General features: G+C 53.4%; 2 protein-coding genes across 7 annotated transcripts in view; one reads left to right on the forward strand and one right to left on the reverse strand.

Annotated features, from left to right (window-relative positions):
- Positions 1-53: 53 nt before the first annotated feature.
- On the forward strand, positions 54-14,093 carry FEZ1 (fasciculation and elongation protein zeta 1). The gene is made up of 10 exons (XM_063417936.1): positions 54-144; positions 3,678-3,980; positions 6,963-7,059; positions 7,921-8,019; positions 8,676-8,892; positions 10,053-10,327; positions 10,933-11,013; positions 11,407-11,482; positions 11,957-12,022; positions 13,934-14,093. Exons 2-10 carry the CDS (start codon positions 3,706-3,708, stop codon positions 13,948-13,950), a joined length of 1,203 nt encoding a protein of 400 aa, XP_063274006.1. The 5' UTR covers positions 54-144; positions 3,678-3,705; the 3' UTR covers positions 13,951-14,093.
- Positions 14,094-15,225: 1,132 nt separating this feature from the next.
- Positions 15,226-17,298, reverse strand: part of PKNOX2 (PBX/knotted 1 homeobox 2) — an 87,200-nt gene continuing 85,127 nt past the window's right edge. For all 6 annotated transcript variants that reach the window (XM_063417930.1, XM_063417926.1, XM_063417931.1 and 3 more), the window contains one exon: positions 15,226-16,777. In XM_063417930.1, the coding sequence (XP_063274000.1) occupies positions 16,530-16,777 (248 nt within the window). In that variant the 3' untranslated portion in view covers positions 15,226-16,529. The remainder of the gene's footprint in view (positions 16,778-17,298) is intronic.

Genomic DNA, 17,298 nt, shown 5'->3' on the forward strand with positions numbered 1-17,298 from the left:
AGCCCCCCCGGGTGAGGGATGACGTCACGGCTGCCTTGATCACCGTCCGCATCCCCCTCCCGGTGACGTCACCAGTCCTCCCCCGCGCCTGCGCAGTGCGCGCGCAGCACCCCCCGGCGCGGCGCGGAGGATGCGGGGCTGCAGGTGGGTGCGGGGCGGGGGCCGGGGGCTGCAGGGGGCTGGGGGCGAGGGGGGCGGCGAGGGGTGCGGGGCTGCAGATGGGTGCGGGGCTGGGGGCTGCAGGTGGGGCTGAGGCCCGGGGGAGGTGATGAGGGGTGCGGGGCTGCCGGTGGGTGCGGGGCTGGGGGCTCAGCGGGGGCTCAGGGGCGGCTGAGGGCTCGGGGAGGTGATGAGGGGTGCGGGGCTGGGGGCTGCAGGTGGGGCTGGGGGCTCAGGGGAGGCTGAGGGCTCCGGGGGTCGGCGAGGGGTGTCGAGCTGGGGGCTGCAGGTGGGGCTGGGGCCCGGGGGAGATGGTGAGGGGTGCGGGGCTGTCGGTGAGTGCGGGGCTGTCGGTGGGTGCGGGGCTGGGGGCTGCAGGGGGGCTGGGGGCTCGGGGTGGGGGCAGTGAGTGGTGCGGGGTTGGGGGGGCGATGAAGGGTGCGGGGTTCGGGGGGAGAGAGGGGCGATGCTGTCCTTGCCGGCGGGGCGGGGGTCGCACGGGGTGCGGGTGGCAGCGGGGGCCGAGGGTGTGCGAGGGGTGTCGGGTTCGGGGGTGCAGCGGGGCCGGGGCCGCGGTGCTGCCGGGGCCGGTGGGGCCGGGCGGGGGCGGGGGAGGGGCTCGCGCCCCGCGGGGGCGTTCGGGGGGTCCCGGGGGCGCGGAGAGCGCCTGGGGGGAGCGGCGGAGGGAGGGCGGCGAGGGCGTGTCCGAGTGTGTGCGGGTGTGCAAGGGATGTGTGTGTGCAAGGGGTGTACGTATGTGTGTGCAAGGGATGCATGTATGCGTGTGCAAGGGATGTGCGTGTGCAAGGGATGTGTGAGTGTGCAAGAGATGTGTGTGCAAGGGATGTATATGTGTGTGCAAGGGGCTGTGTGTGTGCAAGGGATGCATGTTTGAGTGTTCAAGGGATGCATATATGTGTGTGCAAGAGATGCATGTATGTGTGTGCAAGGGATGTGTGTTTGTGCAAGTGGTGTCTGTGTATGCAAGGGATGTGTGTGTGCAAGGGATGCTTGTATGTATGCAGGGGATGCATTTGTGTGCAAGGGATGCAGATGTGTGTGCAGGGCTGTGTGTGCACATGCGTGTGCATGCAGACATGTGTGTGCATGTGAAGGTGTGGGTGTGCAGCTGCAGGGGCACACATGCAGGCATGTGCGGGTGCGTGTGCAGGTGTGCACATGCAGTGTGGTGCTGCAGTTTGCGGGGCCTGCAGCTGGATGCTGTGGGCATGGTGGGATCTGCGGTGCATGGGTGGGAATGCACAAGTGCAGAGCTGTGCACAACATGTGTGGGGGGATGCAGGGGTGCACAGTGTGTGTGTGCACGGCCCTGCATGTGGGGATGCATGAGTGCACGGGTGTGCACACAGACACTCTGTGGGGATGCATGCTTGCTAAGGTGAGCATGCATGCACACTGTGGGGATGCGTGAGTGCAAAGCTGTGCATGCATGCACACTTGCATGGGACAGGAGGTGCATCCACTGGGGTGCGAGGGGGTGAATGTGTGTGCAGTGTGTGCAGCCCAGCACACGTGCAACACTGCAGCACGCGTGCATCTGTTTGCAGACGCCCTGTGCCCACGTGTGCTGCTCCTGTGTGTGCTTTGCATCCCTCTGTGCATGGCATGCGTGCTCAGGGGGGGCACAGAGCATGTGGCACTGTCCTGTGTGTGTGAGTGCACACACGTGCTGCAGGTGTGTGCAGGGATGGGCTCACCTGCCCCCAGTACACGTGGAGGGTGGGGCACACGTGCATGGGGTGCAGCTGTGCTGCATGGGGGTGCAGGGGCTGCTCCAAAGCCCGGGCAGGGCAGGTTTTCCCCCAGAGCTGTGAGGTTTGTGCTCCCCTCCCCAGAGAAGCATCACCAGGGCTGGGGGATGAGCTGGGCTACTGACACCTGTACTGGGCTGCTCCTGGCTTACTACTAAGTTACTCATTGCTTCCTCTGAGGCTACTGCTAGGATGCTGCTGAGGTATTCTCAGTAATCTCCTGAGGGAATACTGAAATACTATCAAGACACAGCTGAGATGCTCTCAGGATGCTGCTGGGATACTACTGAGATGCTATGAGCTTACTAGAGTGTGGACAGGCTACTCTGCAGACAGCAGTAGGGCACTGCCAGAGTGGCACTAAGATACTTTCAGGATACTCTGTGGATGGTACTGGGGTGCTCCAAGAGCTCCACTAAGATACTATCAGGCTGCTACTAAGATATTTATGGAGCTGGTGCTGAGGTACTCGTAGGAAGGTACCACTGGAGCAGCTCTCACAAGGTTCCTCCCAGGATATGTTCAGGTTGCTTTCAGCATAGTTACGTGGCAGGAAGGAAATACCTGGATAATTCTTTGCACTACCCAAGTACCACCAGCACCCTGTGAGGATAACAGCTGTATCCCCTTACACCACGATCAGGATACTATCAGGATACTTGTCACCTACTACTGTGATACTATCAGGGCACCAGGATGCTGTTGGGATGCTCCTGACAGAATCAGGATATTCCTGCCTGTGCTAGTACAACATCAGAACAATGCTGAGTACTCAATGGCTGCTACTAGGTTACTCTCAGTGTAGCACAAAGGTACTATGAGGATACTGCTAAGATGTTAATAGGATAACATCCTGGATACTCCAGAGTGTTCACATTGCTAATGAGGCTCTACCGAGATACTACAGGTCATTACTAGGATACAACATTACTGGTACTACTCTGATAGTGCCAGGATATTATCACAAAGCTGCCAAGGTGCTGTCAGGACAGGAGGCAGTTTTCAGAAGGACGCTCTCCTGCTGAGGTTTATCCTACTAAGAGAATGTTTTGAGCCACTTCAGGGATCATGCTGATGTTTTTGAGTGGCATTTGGGGACATCTAGAGACATTTTGTGACACTGCTGTGGCCTTTTGTAATATTTTGATGGCAGCATTTCAAAATGACATTTAGGGGGCATCTCAGTTGCTGGGGCAGCGTTTTTGGGTACTTTGGGGTATTTCAGGACAGTATTTATCCTGTTTATCCTAGTCCTAGCATGATAAAAATGCAGTTATCTGTAGGATACTTCCAAGATGCCACAAGGGCACTAGAAAAGATCTTGGTAAGATAATTCTGGGATGCCATCAGGGCAACACTCCCATTTTTGGGATACTGTCAGCACACTGCTGATACTTTCATGCCACTTGCTTAGCAGTGATATAGTATAAGGATACAACTAAGATACTACCACTTAAGGAAATAGATAGAGGTATGACGTTTTTATATACTATCAGGGTAGCACTAAGCAGCTTGGACCACTATCAGCACTTTGCTGCAACTTGTAAATTGCTACTAGAATAGTGCCACGATATCAGAGTATTTCTTCTGCAGGTAGTCCATCCTGGTGGGATACTGCCAGGATACTACAGAGATAGTGCTGGTTGTGTAAGAGCCCTGGCAGTGGGGTGTCAGTGAGCACAGCAGGGAGCTGGGTGTTGTAACCTGTTAGTAGCCCGGTGCCTGACGGGCACGCTGTCCCTGCAGCTAAGGCAGCAGCTCGGTGTTGAGGAGGATGGAGGCGCCCCTGGTGAGCCTGGAGGAGGAGTTCGAGGAGGGGCCCGGGGAGGATGGGGGGTCCCCGCAGCGCCCCGCGGACCCGGCGCTGGCCGAGCTGGAGAGCTTCTCGGCCGAGATGATGAGCTTCAAGTCCATGGAGGACCTGGTGCAGGAGTTCGACGAGAAGCTCACCGTGTGCTTCCGCAACTACGACGCCGCCACCGAGGGCCTGGCCCCCGTGCGGGGGCGGCTGCAGGCGCAGGAGGAGGAGGAGCGCCTGCAGGATGAGGAGTGAGTAAGGCCCCCCCTTCACACCCCTGAGCCCCCCACTGTGCAGGATAACTCGCAGCTCTGCAGCACGGCCACGTGTCAGGAGCAGCGCTGGAGTATCCTGTGAGGAGGGGTCTGCGTGGCACCTTGCATGCTAGCACGGTACAGCCCACGTGCAGCTCGGCCCCTTGCATCATAGCACAGCCGTGCAGCAGCGTGGAATAGCTGTGTAGTATCTTTGGAGTAGCTGTGTAGCATCCTTTAAGTAGGCCACCCTCATGCCTGCGTGCATCCTGTCATGGTGATGAAATGCCCCCCTTTCCCAGAGTGCAATCCTGCTCTCAGCATGATTGCGTAGCACTTCAGAGTAGTGGTGTAGTATCTTATGAGTAACGCCCCCTCTGGGGCCTGCTGCTCCTCTGTGCACTCTCCTATGGGCCCATCCCCTGCAAATCAGCACCTGGATGGTGCTGTGATCATACAGCACCTTGGAGTAGCTGTGTGGAATCCTGTAGTAGCTGTGTGAGGCCCCTGGAGTAGCAGCCTATGAGGAGGAAGAGCAGCGTGTCCCATGCCACATTGCAGGGGGCTGCAGCTCTGTCTGTGCAAGGAAAGCCCCAGGGGCTGAGCATAAACCTTGAGTAAGGTCTGAGTAGAGATTGGCCACCCCTCTGTACCATGCTAGGGGATGGCCAAATTCCCCAGGGTCAAATTCCCCGCTAGGCTCCCCCAGTTATTATTGTGTCTTTTGTCTTAAATTCTACAGTTTCATTAAAAACCTTCTTTTGTTACAAAATGCCATTTTTTCCTGCAAATCCTTGGGCCTTTTCTTCATGATGATTACACACCATCCCATTTCTAGCAGATTTTTTGTGTGTTTAATTGAGATGATTCCAAAATTCCTAACCCTTATTTTCACCACGCAAAGGGGTTGCTTTCAACCCAAAAAGCCCCAAATCTGCTGGTTTTGTTGGTTTGTGTTTGGCTTTCCTTCCCCCAAACCCACTGAGGCTGAATTGATTTTTGCAATTGGTGGAATTCATGGTTTTTCCCAGCAAAACGCAGCTTGGCTGCACGCCGAGGCTGTCGCCGCTTTGTGCCACTTATTGTGTCTTTTTTGGGTCACTTTGGGCAAAACAGGGCTTTTTTTTCAGTCTTCTTTGAATGAGCCCTGTGTGCAGGCTGGGGGAGGGGCCATGGTCTCACAGGCATTGGATTTCCAGAGTTTTTAACCATTTCTTGCCATAATTAACTCAGAAATCACTGCTGGTCTTGGCCTGCGCCTGTGGGGTGCTGGTCCTTTAAGAGAAGAGAAAAAAAAAGGCAAATTTGAGGGGATAATTCCTAATTTATATTTAATTTATAAATAATTGAATTTATATTAAATTAATATTGAATTTATTATAAATTACTAATTTGCTGTGCTTTGTTAAAAAATAAGTATTTAAGATTCGGCACGCACATTTTTGTATGGTAATGTGTGAAATCTGTAATTCTGTGGGGAATTCAGCCCTGGTGAGGAGGGAAATACAATAAATCTCAAAAATGAGCAATTTGGGGTTTGGAAAGGGGGCAAGTGGTTTTGGGGTGATTTTCAGGATTTGAGCTAAACCTAAAATTTCTGGTGGGAAAACGAGAGGGGTTACCTGAGATGGGGAGAAAATTTCTAATCTCTTTCTGTGCCTTTCTTCCATTTTTGACCTTTTTCTCAATGTTGCCAATTTTCAGCTCTTTTTTCCCATTTTCTCCTTCTCATTTCTTCCCTTTTCTCCACTTTCCCTGCCCTTTTCTCCATTTCCCCCCTCATTCTCCTTTTTTTCTTATGATTTCCTCTTCTTCCCTATTTCCCTTTTCATCTGATTTTTCCTTTTTCCCTCCTTTGGCCCTTTTCCTCCTTTTCCTATTCCCTATTTTCTCCTCTTTCCCTTTCTTCCCTTTTTCCCTCTTTCTCCACTTCCCACCATTTTCCTTCTTTCCCCTCTTTCTCATTTTTTCTTCCATTTCCCCCCTTTTACCCAAATTTTCCTTCCCCACTTCTTCCCCTTTCCCCCCTTTTTGCATTTTTTCCATCTTCTTCTTTACCCCTATTTTCTGTTTTTCCCCTTTTCCTTTTTTTCCCTCCTTCCTCTTTTTCCCTTCTCTATTTTCTCCTCTTTTGGTCAGTATTTCGGGAAGGCATTTTAGGCTTTTTTTGGGTGCTGAAAAATGCCATTTTGGGATCTCTGGGGTATTCCAGTGAGGAGGTTGGGTGGTTGGAGCATGGCAGGGTGACATTTTGGACCTTTGGGACCTTTAGGGGCATTTGGAGGATATTTCAGAACATTTGGGGACGGTTTGGAATGTTCCAGAGCAGCATTTTGAGGTGTTTTGGGGCCTTTCAGAGTCTTGGAGCTTTGAGCCTGCTTTAAGAGAATGTTTTGAGCCACTTCAGGGATCATGCTGATGTTTTTGAGTGGCATTTGGGGACATCTAGAGACATTTTGTGACACTGCTGTGGCCTTTTGTAATATTTTGATGGCAGCATTTCAAAATGACATTTAGGGGGCATCTCAGGTGCTGGGGCAGTGTTTTTGAGTACTTTGGGGTATTTCAGGGCAGTATTTCATGATGCCATTATGAGAAGCTTTGGGGTCTTCTAGGACAGCATTTGAGGTTTTCTAGGATATTATTTGGGGTGTTTGGGGATGTTTCAGACATCTCAGTGGTGTTTTGGGATTTTTGGAGGTCATTTCAGGATGTTTCTTGGCTGTATTTTGGGATTTTTTCTGGGCTGCATTTTGGGATGTTTGGAGGTCATTTCAGGATGTTTCTGGGCTGCATTTTGGGATTTTTTGAGGTCATTTCAGGATGTTTCTGGGCTGCATTTTGGGGTATTTGGAGGTCATTTCAGGATGTTTTTTGGCTGCATTTTGGGATGTTTTGTGGCACCTTGGCCTGCTGTTTTTGGGATGTCTCTGAGATGTAACATTTTGGGATCAGCACTCACCACCCGCCTCCCTGCAGGGTCTGGGATGCTCTGACTGATGGCTTTGCCCCCCGGAGCTCCCCCCGGCCGTGGCAGCTCCCTGGCACTGAGGCCCTTGATGGCACCGAGCCCCAGGTATGGCTGTGACACCCCTGTCCCCAAAGGATCCCCTGACAGGGACTGGCAGCTGTCACTCAGCCCCAGGGCTCAGCAGCAACCATGGCACTGCAAACTACCCAAAAATGGTCATTTTAGTATCTGGTCTTTGCCAGTTTGCCCCCATGTCACGGGTGGGGTGGGTGTTTTTGGGGGTAGGAAATGTGTTTCCATTTGTAGTGAGTTTGTGCTGCTTTGGGGTTATAAAAATGTCCCAATATCCACGGAATTGAACCCGTTTGGATGTAAGGGCCTGTTGCTAAAGGGGGAAAAGAAGAGAACTTCCTTGGGTTATTTTCTGCTAAAAAGGTGAAAAAGATAGTGAAAGGTGGGAAAAAAGAAGATGCCTCCTCACCCAGCATCTCCATCCCTGGTGGTGTTCCCTTCTGCCATGTCCCCACCTGGTGTCCCCACCCTGTGTCTCCATCAGACCTCTCCCATCCAGCATCCCCTGGATCTCCCCCGAGCATGTCCAACACCACTGTCCATCCAACAGACCTGGACTTCTCCCTGTCTTCTTCCCAGTCCATGGCTCCATTCTACAGCTCTCCATCCAGAATCTCCCCGTCCAACATCTCCATCCATCTTCTGGCAACACCTGCCCCTCCCTGTTCATTGTCCCCAGTGTCCCTGGAGCTCCATCCGGCACCCCCATCCTGCAGCTCCATGCAACACCCTCAGTCCAACTCGTCCCCATGCCACCCCCACGTCCCCCTGAGCCACCCTGGTGGCTCTCCCCGTGCCAGGGCTGTGGCTGTGGCTGTGTCCATGCTGGGGCCATGCCCACACCAGGCCAGGCCCGCTGTGCCACCGAGGCTGCCCAGCCTGTGTCTCCTGCAGCTCGGGAAGGAGGAGGAGGAGGAAGAGGAGGAGGAGCTCACTGAGAGGAGTGAGCAGGACTCTGGGATCAACGAGGAGCCGCTGCTGACAGCAGAGCAGGTACCCCATGGGCATCTGGAGCCCTGCATGTCCTCCAAAAGCCGGGCTTGGCCCCATGACCACGAGCTGAAAGCACAAGAAAAAGCCAAATCCCATCATCCTGGGATGTAGACAGAAGTGTGGGTTGTGGGTGCCCGTGTGGGACTTGGGTGCACGTGGGAAGGTGGCTGAGGATGCTGCTGGGCAGAATGGGTGGTGGGGGGAAGGATCAAAGTGTGGGGGCAGAGGTGGCATGCAGCTGCAGCATGCAGGTGTGGAGGCAGGGTGCACATGTGGGGTGCAGGATGGAGAATGCAGGTACAGGTGCAAGTACAGGATGCAGGAGGAGGATGTGGGTGCAGAGAGCAGGACGCAGACAGGTGCAGGATGCAGGTTTAGATGTGGATGCAGGTCCTCAGTGTCCATGGAATGAGGGATTTGGATGTAGGTGGGAATGTGGGTTACAAATGCAGGATGCAAATAAAGGACCCAGGGTAGAGATGGATGTAAATGCAGATGCAGGATGCAGAATACTAATAAGGATGGAGATGTAGGATGCAGGTGCAGGACAGTTGCAGCTGTGGTGCAGGGCAGGAGTGCAGGGAGCAGGAGAGTTGCAGGTGTGGGTGCAGGATGTGGGGGTGCAGGTGCACATGGAGGTCACTGATGCCCCGCAGGTCATCGAGGAGCTGGAGGAGCTCATGCAGAGTTCACCTGACCCTGAGGCTGACCCCGAGGGTGAGGAGGAAGAGGAGGAGGAGGAGGATGAGGAGGAGGAGGAAGAAACCAAGGCTGATGCTGAAGGCAAAGGTGGTGGCAGGGGCACAGAGCCCATCCTGCTGCGGGAGCTGCATGCTTTCTCCCCTGCCTTCAACAACAACTGCTCCCACGAAGGTATGGCCAGCAAAGCCCAGGCCAGTCACTTTTCGGGGACAATTCCAACCAAATTGGACAACTGAGTCTCTCCAGGCCTCAGTGCTGGCTGGCTCTGGGACTTGGCCAGAAGGGTTCTTGGCAAAAACTGTGAAGAACACGGGGATCTGGCTTTTGGTGTGGAAAGGCACGTGGGGTTCACCTGGAGCCTTGCTGTTGTGCATGGGGTGTTCCATGCATGTCACATTTGTCACTAGTGGCGTGGGCTGTGCCACCAACAAGCCCAGGCACTTCACTAATTGCTCTGCTCTTTATCACACTGTGCAGGTTACTAATCACACCATGTCACTAATTGCACTGTGCATGTCACTAATTGCACGATGCATGTCAATAATCACGCCATACATGTCACTGGTTGCACCATGCATGTCAATAACTGCACCACACACGCCACTAATCACACCCTGCCTGTCACTAATTGCACTGTGAACATCACTGAGTGCACCTTGCATGTCACTAATCGTGCCAGGAAGTTCCTTAATTGCTCTGGGCACGTCGTTTCTGGCGCTGAGCATATCAGGAATTGCACAACGGGTCTATCTCTTGGTGTCTCAGAAAATGCAGAGCACATCTCGCTCAGCACGAGGTGCATTTTAATGGTTGCAGTGTGTGTTTCACTGACTGCACTGGGGGTGTCACTGGTTGCATTTCCCTCGTTTCCCCGTGCATGGTGCTGGCTGCAGCGAGTCCAGAGGAGGCCACAGTGGTGCCCCAAAGGCCGGGGCACCTCTGCTGTGGTGACAGGCTGGGGGTGCTCACCTGGAGAGGAGAAGGCTCCAGGGAGAGCTCAGAGCCCTTCCAGGACCTAAAGGGGCTCCAGGAGAGCTGGAGAGGGACTGGGGACAAGGGGTGGAGGGACAGGACACAGGGAATGGCTTCCACTGCCAGAGGGCAGGGCTGGATGGGATACTGGGCAGGAATTGTTCCCTGGGAGGGTGGGCAGGCCCTGGCACAGGGTGCCCAGAGCAGCTGTGGCTGCCCCTGGATCCCTGGCAGTGTCCAAGGCCAGGCTGGACGGGGCTTGGAGCAGCCTGGGGCGGTGGAAGGGATCGAAGGGCTGTGAGTCCCTTCCCGGCGCTGTCCGGGATGTCCCCGGTACCCGAGCTCTCTCCGCGGGGCAGGGCTGGGGCAGCTGTCGGCGCGGGAGCTGCTGGCGGCCGCGGGCCGGGCGGAGGCGGCGAGCCGGGCGCTGTCGGCGGAGCTGGTGGCGCAGCTGGCGCGGCGGGACGAGCTGGCCTTCGAGAAGGAGGTGAAGACGGCGTTCATCGGGGCCCTGCTGGCCGTGCAGGGCGAGCAGCGGGAGCAGCGAGAGGCCGCCCGGCGCCGCCGCAGGGACAAGGGGCTGGGCGTGCAAGGGGCGCGCTCCGAGCGCGGCAGCAACAACATGCCCCGCAAGGTGGGAGCGGGCGGCACCGGGCACGGAGCTCTGGGGACAGGGGACAGGACAGGGCAGGGAGATGAGGGGTGGGATGGGAATAGTGACAGGGTGAGGCAGAGGGACATGGGGGCAAGGGAATGAGGGATGGGATGGGATGGGATGGGATGGGATGGGATGGGATGGGATGGGATGGGATGGGATGGGATGGGATGGGATGGGATGGGATGGGATGGGATGGGAGAAGGGATGGGAGAAGGGATGGGAGAAGGGATGGGAGAAGGGATGGAATGGGAATAGTGACAGGGTGAGGCAGAGGAATGTGGGGACAAGGGGATGAGGGATGGGATTCCATGGGATTTGATGGGATTCCATATGATGGGAACAGTGACAGGACAGGGCAGAGGGCATGGGAAGGACACAGGATGGGATCATGGAGCAGGGACAGGGAATGTGGTACAGGGGGACTTGGAGCAGGGGGACAAGGGGATATGGGATGGGGGTATGGAGCAGGGTGATGGGGTCTGGGCAGGGTGTGGCTATGGGAGTCAGGGAGCTGTGGGGGGTGCTGGTGCCACGGGTGATGTCACTGTCCCTGGGAGGTGGTGACAGGGTTGTCCCCCCAGCGCTTCAGCATGGAGGGCATCTCCAGCATCCTGCACTCCGGCCTGCGCCAGACTTTTGGTCCTACCACCAACGAGAAGCAGGTGCCCTTTTTTCCCAGAAAATACTGCCCAAATCTGTTTGTTTTCACTCCTCCTCCCTGCACTCCCCATTCCCCTGCATCCCCCAACCTCCTGTTAAAATGTTTAATTTTACAACACTGCTCTATCCCTTACACTCTGCTAATCCCTCTTAGAAAAATCACCTGTTTTCACCCCTAAAAGTCCTCCCTGAGGAGGGATAGATTTGGGTGGATTTGTAGCACCCAATTAGTTCAGTACTCATCAAAATACCTGCAAATTAAATGCAACTGCAGGAACTTTGCAGAAATACTCTATTTTTGCACAGATTTGGGGTGATTTGTCTCAAGGCAGTGCAAAACCCAGGTGATTTTGTGCCATCTGGGTGTTTTTTCGGGGTTGCTTTTGTTTTTGCAGTACCTGAACACGGTGATTCCCTACGAGAAGAAGGGCTCACCACCCTCCGTTGAGGACCTGCAGATGCTCACCAACAGTGAGTATTCATTCAGTTTGGGTCAACATCACATGTTTTGGGGACACAAAGGCACATTTTGCTTTGCTTCAGTGGCTGCAGTTTGGGGTATCATTGCAGTACAGCTGGTTTGGGGGATTTTTTTGCATCATTGCAGCATGGGCAATTTTAGGTGCTACCCACGTTACATCATCAATGCAACAAACCCACCTGGAGGGGGAACAGCCCTGGTTTGCATCACTGCAGCACAGCTGGTTGCCAGGCAACACCTCCCCCCAGTTTATGCTGCTTTCACCAGGGTTGATTTGGGGGTAAATCACCCATTCTGCACTGCCACAGATCGGCTAATTGGGGATGAAAGTCCTTTTTATGTTCCCAGGCCTGCTGCATAAATTGTATGGGGAAATTGTACAGCAACTGTGGGGCTGGTCTGGGGGGAAAAGGGACATTTGGGGGGCAGCAGGGCCAGGCTCACAGCTTTGTTCCCCCTCACAGTCCTGTTTGCCATGAAGGAGGGCAATGAGAAGGTGCCCACCCTGCTCACGGATTACATCCTCAAAGGTACCTGCTCCCCTCCTGCCTGCCCCGGGCACCCCTCGTGCATCCTTCACACGCAGCTTCCCTGCAGCTCTTGTGCCTTCACAGATCCCTTCTGCTTCCTCTGCCTCTCCATTGCATCCTTTGTGCACCCCTTGTCCATCCCTCCCACAACTGCATCTGTGCCTTTTGCATCTCCTGTGCATCCTCGGAGAGTCCCGGATACATCCTGCATCACTCCTGCTGCTTCCCCTGTGCATCTCCTGTGCATCCTTTGTGCATCCCCACACATCCTGCAGGAATCCTGGCTGCATCTCCTGCACATCCCTCAGGCTTTCTTTGTACAGCTCTCCTGTCCTGCCACACCTCTGCAGGTCCCTGTGCAGCTTCCTGCCTCATCCTGGGGCCCACCTGCTTCATCCCCACAGCCTCATCACCCTCTGAGCGCCCTCTGTCACCCCCATGCCCCCTCAGGCACCCTCCTCTGCCTCCCTTGGGCATCCCCATCCATCTTTTTGCGTCTCCCAGGCATCCCTGTGCATCCCTGTGCATGTCCCACACCCCTCCTGTCCATCTGTGCATCCTCCTCAGTCCTGCCGTGTCCTCCGTGCTCTTTCTGTGCACTGTGTGCATTCCTTGTGCATCCCTTTCATGTCCCTCCTGCCTCCTGTGTGCAGCCTCGTGCAGCACTTGTGCATCCTCGTGTGCCCAGGTGCCTCGTTCACACTTGTGCAGCCTTTCTGCTCCTGGGCCCTTGTGCATGTGGGGCACACTCATGCACACTTTGCACACCTGGCTGTCCCTGTGCACACTCATGCACCCTTGTGCTGTCCCTGTGCACACCCTTGTGTCCTTGTGTGACCCCCAGGCACCCTCAGGCACTGCTGTCCATCCACCTGCAGCCCAGTGCAGGCCTGTGTCACTGTGCACCTCGTGCAGCATTGCATTCTGCATTCTTGTGCATCCTCCTGCATCCTTCCACATCCCTGTACTTGCTCATGGATCATAGTGCATCCTCCTGCATCCCAGTGCATCCTCCTGCAATCCAATGCATCCTCAGGCAACCATATGCATCCCTGTGCAGTCTCCTGCATTCCAATGCATCCTTGTACATCCCTGTGCAGCCTCCTGCATCCCTGTGCATCCTCAGGCATCCTTGTGTGTCCATGTGCATCCTCATGGATCACAGTGCATCCCCATGCACATTTGTGCATCCTCCTGCATCCTTGTATATCCCTATGCACGCTCATGGACATTTGTGCATCCTCCTGCATCCTTGTACATCCCTGTGCAGCCTCCTGCACCCCTGTGCATTCCTGTGCATCCTCATGGATCATAATCCATCTCCATGCACACTTGTGCATCCTCCTGCATCCTTTCACATCCCTTGCATGTTCATGGATCGTAGTGCATCCTCCTGCATTGCAGTGCATCCTTCTGCATCCTTGTACATCCCTGTGCAGCCTCCTGCATCCCAATGCATCATCGGGCATTCCTGTGCATCCCTGTGCATCCTCCTGCATCCCTGTGCATCCTCCTGCATCCCTGTGCATCCTCCTGCATCCCTGTGCATCCTCATGCATCACAGTGCATCTCCATGCACACTTGTGCATCCTCCTGCATCCTTCTACATCCCTGAGCAGCCTCATGGATCCCAGTGCATCCTCGGGCATTCCTGTGCATCCTTGTGCAGCCTTCTGCATCCCAATGCATCCTCATGCATCACAGTGCATCTCCATGCACACTTGGGCATCCTCCTGCATCCCTGTGCATCCTCATGGACCACAGTGCCTCCTCCTGCATCCCTGTGCATCCTCATGCATTCCAATGCACCCTCCTGCCTCCCCCCACACCCCTGTGCATGCCTGTGCATGCTGCTGCCTCGCTGCATCCCTCTAGGGTGCCCCCACCCTCTGTCTCTCTCTCTCTCTGCAGTGCTCTGCCCAACCTGACGCGGTGCTGCCCCCACACTCCCAGCCCGTGGCCTCCAAAACGGGGCCAAACCCGAGGAAAAAGGGTCACCCACCCGTGGCTGCCCCACCCCGCACTTCCCCCTTTGCACAGCTGGAAATAAAGAATTCCTTACATTAATTAAGCAACTGGTGTCCAGTGGATGTGTCCCCCCTCGCTCGTGGCGGCGCTTTGCAATTTTCTGGTAGGAAAATGAGGTTTTTTAGCAAAAAATCCCACCCCAGACTTAGCTGTAGTGCTCACGAATATTCTGGGATCTATAAAAAACACAAACTTCTGGCTAACGAGCTGCTGGCTGCTCAGAGGCAGCTGCAGCTGCCACCGTCAGAGGGGCAAAATTCAGATTAAATTCCATTCTCAGGGATTTTTCCCATTTTGTCACTTTTCTGCAGCCTGATTTTCTGCTAAAACTTGTGCAAACATCACCTTTTCCCCCCTAAAAAATCAACCCATTATTAAGGAATGGCTCCTTAAGGGATGGAGGGCTTCAATCAGTTCCATTTGGGGGAGAATTGGGTTAGGGTCACTTATTCTGGGGAAGAATGCCTAATTTGGGGGTTATTTTTGGAGAGGGTTGTCAATTTGGGGGCAAATTCAGTCATTTTGGGGGAAGTCACTTATTTTAAGAAGAGTCACTCATTTCCAGAAGGACCAGTTTGGGACAGCATCCTTTGGGGACATGTCCCTCATTTTGGGGGAGAATTTTTGGAGAATGCAATTCCTTTTGGGGTGAGCACCCATTTTGGGAGAGCCTCACTCATTTCAGGGGGAGCTTAGCCCCTTTTGGGTCATCATTTGATTCTGAGGAGCATCCCTCGTTTTAGGAAACTCATTTTGGGGTGAGCATCACCCATTTTGGGGTTGTCTGTAACACTTTGGGGCAGCTTCTGGTGGGGGAATAACTCATAATTAATTTTGGAGAACACAGCTCATTTTAGGGTGTCCATCACTGCTTTGGGGGGTGTTTGATTCATTAGTGGGCAAAATCCCATTGCAGCTTGTTTGAGGATGAAAATTTTCATTTTTGGTGGACCATCATTTTTGGAAATATAAATCGAATTTTCTCCACATCAATCAATTACCAATTTGGGTCCCTCCACCCACTTTGGGGGTAAAATAATTTTATGAGGGGAGTTTTGCCCATTTTGGGGGGTTATTCCTGCATTTTGGGTCTTCTCCACTCAAAGGAAGAAGCTGCCAAGAAAATACAGGTGCGACCCCTCATCTTGTAGCACTTTATAATAAATGGCCAGGAATTAATACTAAATTACAATGAATCCTTTATGAAATTACAGATTACATTCACGCCAGATCAGTATCCAAAAATAGGCATTTCTGCCCATTGCATCACTTGTGGCTTTTATCCCAGCTCTTGTTCAGGTTCTTCTATCAACTCTTCAAGAGCCAAGAAAAAAAAAAGGACAATATGGGCAAAAAGCCTCCAAGAAAATGATCCTTCTCCTAGAATCTCACATTTAGAGCAGGAACCTGCAGAAGACAATTCCTTTATTTTTGCCCTGGTTTGCTTCTGCATTTCCTCCCATGCCACATTTTAAGGCGAATGCACCCTTTTTGCTAGCATTTAAAATAAAAAACCCCAAAATACAGGGGTTTTGGCAGTTGCCCTTCCCCACAGGGCTCAAGCTCCACCATTTTCCCATGTGGAGGGACAATACCAGGGAGAAATCATCTTTGAAGCAACAATACTGAGTTTCCTTCCACCCAGGCGAGTCGTGGCGATCGCCAGTCAGTTTTGGGTGAAATCTTGCATTTTCTTAAACTGTTCTTTTCCCCATTTTTAACTAACTCTGTGCCAAAATGCCTTGGAAAAGTTTGACTTTCGGCAGCCTTTGCCCCAACTCTGTGTCCAATCTCGGCCCTTAAGGACGAGAACGGGGGTGAGTTGGTTTTTTGTTTTTTTTTCCAGATTCAGCAGAGGTTTTAGCACATAAATTAAAGGATTTGGAGGAATTTCCTCCCCTTTCCAGAAAGTTGTGTCCAGAGTCACCAAAAAGCCGCAGCATCGGGGCCAAAGTTGGGAGGTTTGGGCAATCCCATGAGTCGAGCACCAAACCCTCCTTAGATATAGCAGAATTTGCACTCATTGATTGTTTTCCTTCCCCATCCATGCCAGAATTTCTGTGAATGACCTTTCTGGGGGAAAAATCCAAAAAGCATCAAGTCCTGGGGTTGGTTTGGCTTTTCTTTGCACCGAGAGATCCAAGGGATGGACGCCGTGGCCCACCCGCCACTGCCCCCGTGGGGAAAACACTTCTCCCTAAAAATGCTTTTGCTTACCAAAAAAATGAAGGGAAAAAAGAAAAATAAAACCTGAAATAAAGGATTAATCTGGCCACAATATGTGCCTTGTAAACGTGTGTCCTTCGCTTCCGCGCGCTGCCGTGGTGGTGCCCGCGCTCCTGTGGGCAGCAGGGCCTCTGCCAGCGCTGCCAGTTTGCTTTTTTCTCACTAATTTCTTCCTCTTGCCTTTTTATTTTTTGCATTTCAGGGGGAATTTTGTATCTGGTGCTGTCAATGATTTGGGAGGGTGCAGGAGGAGCTATTCCAGTGAGTCACTGTGGTCCAAACCAAGGTCAGCACCAGGTGCTGCTGGGAGGCCACCAGGCTCTTCCTCCAGCTCTTCCTCCTCTTCCTCCTCCTCCTCCATCTCGTCCTCGTCCTCCTCATCCTCCTCCTCCTCCTCGGTGCCATCCAGGGAGTCGTCGTGGGCTGCCAGCATCGCCTGCTGCATGGCCATGGTGGCAGTGGCTGATGAGAGGGGTTGGAGGTTGTCCATGCTGAGAGAGCCTGGAATTAGAAGCACAGAAATAAGGAGACTCCCCAGCTAACACAGAAAGGACCAAAGAAGTGCACGAACCAAAAATAATTCAAGTGAAAAGCTTGGAGAGCTTCACCCATAGGGTGTCCCACCTACCCCAGTCACTCCCCAAGGTCCAATCCTTAATTTTTTTAGCTAATGCATCATTAAATAACAAGAAAGCTTAGTTTTGAGCAAGCAGATGCCCGAATTGGTTGGGCAGATCTTCTCTTCATCTTCTCTCAAGTCCTACCTTTCCTTCTCTTCCTCTTGTCTGGTCTCTTCACCTTCTCTTCATCTTCTCTCTTCATTTTCCTCATCTGTTCTTTGTTCAGCATCTCATCGTCATCATCTTCTCTATTTTCTCTTCATTTCCATCACCTAATTTCTCTCTTCATCTTCTCTCTTCCCATCTTGTCTCAGTGTGTCTTCTCATCTCCCTCTTCCCACGTCTCCCCTCCCTCCCCAGCTCCCCAGGACATGACCCAAGCCGTGCCCCACAGTGGGTCAC

This window comes from Prinia subflava, chromosome 22, assembly GCF_021018805.1.
Source record: "Prinia subflava isolate CZ2003 ecotype Zambia chromosome 22, Cam_Psub_1.2, whole genome shotgun sequence".
NCBI lineage: Eukaryota > Metazoa > Chordata > Aves > Passeriformes > Cisticolidae > Prinia > Prinia subflava.

Coding starts and splice junctions, on each gene's coding strand:
- FEZ1 (XM_063417936.1), top strand. CDS start 3,706: ATGGAGGCGCCCCTGGTGAGCCTGGAGGAGGAGTTCGAGGAGGGGCCC. Junction 3,981..6,962: donor GAGCGCCTGCAGGATGAGGA/GTGAGTAAGGCC, acceptor GCCTCCCTGCAG/GGTCTGGGATGCTCTGACTG. Junction 8,020..8,675: donor CGCTGCTGACAGCAGAGCAG/GTACCCCATGGG, acceptor GATGCCCCGCAG/GTCATCGAGGAGCTGGAGGA.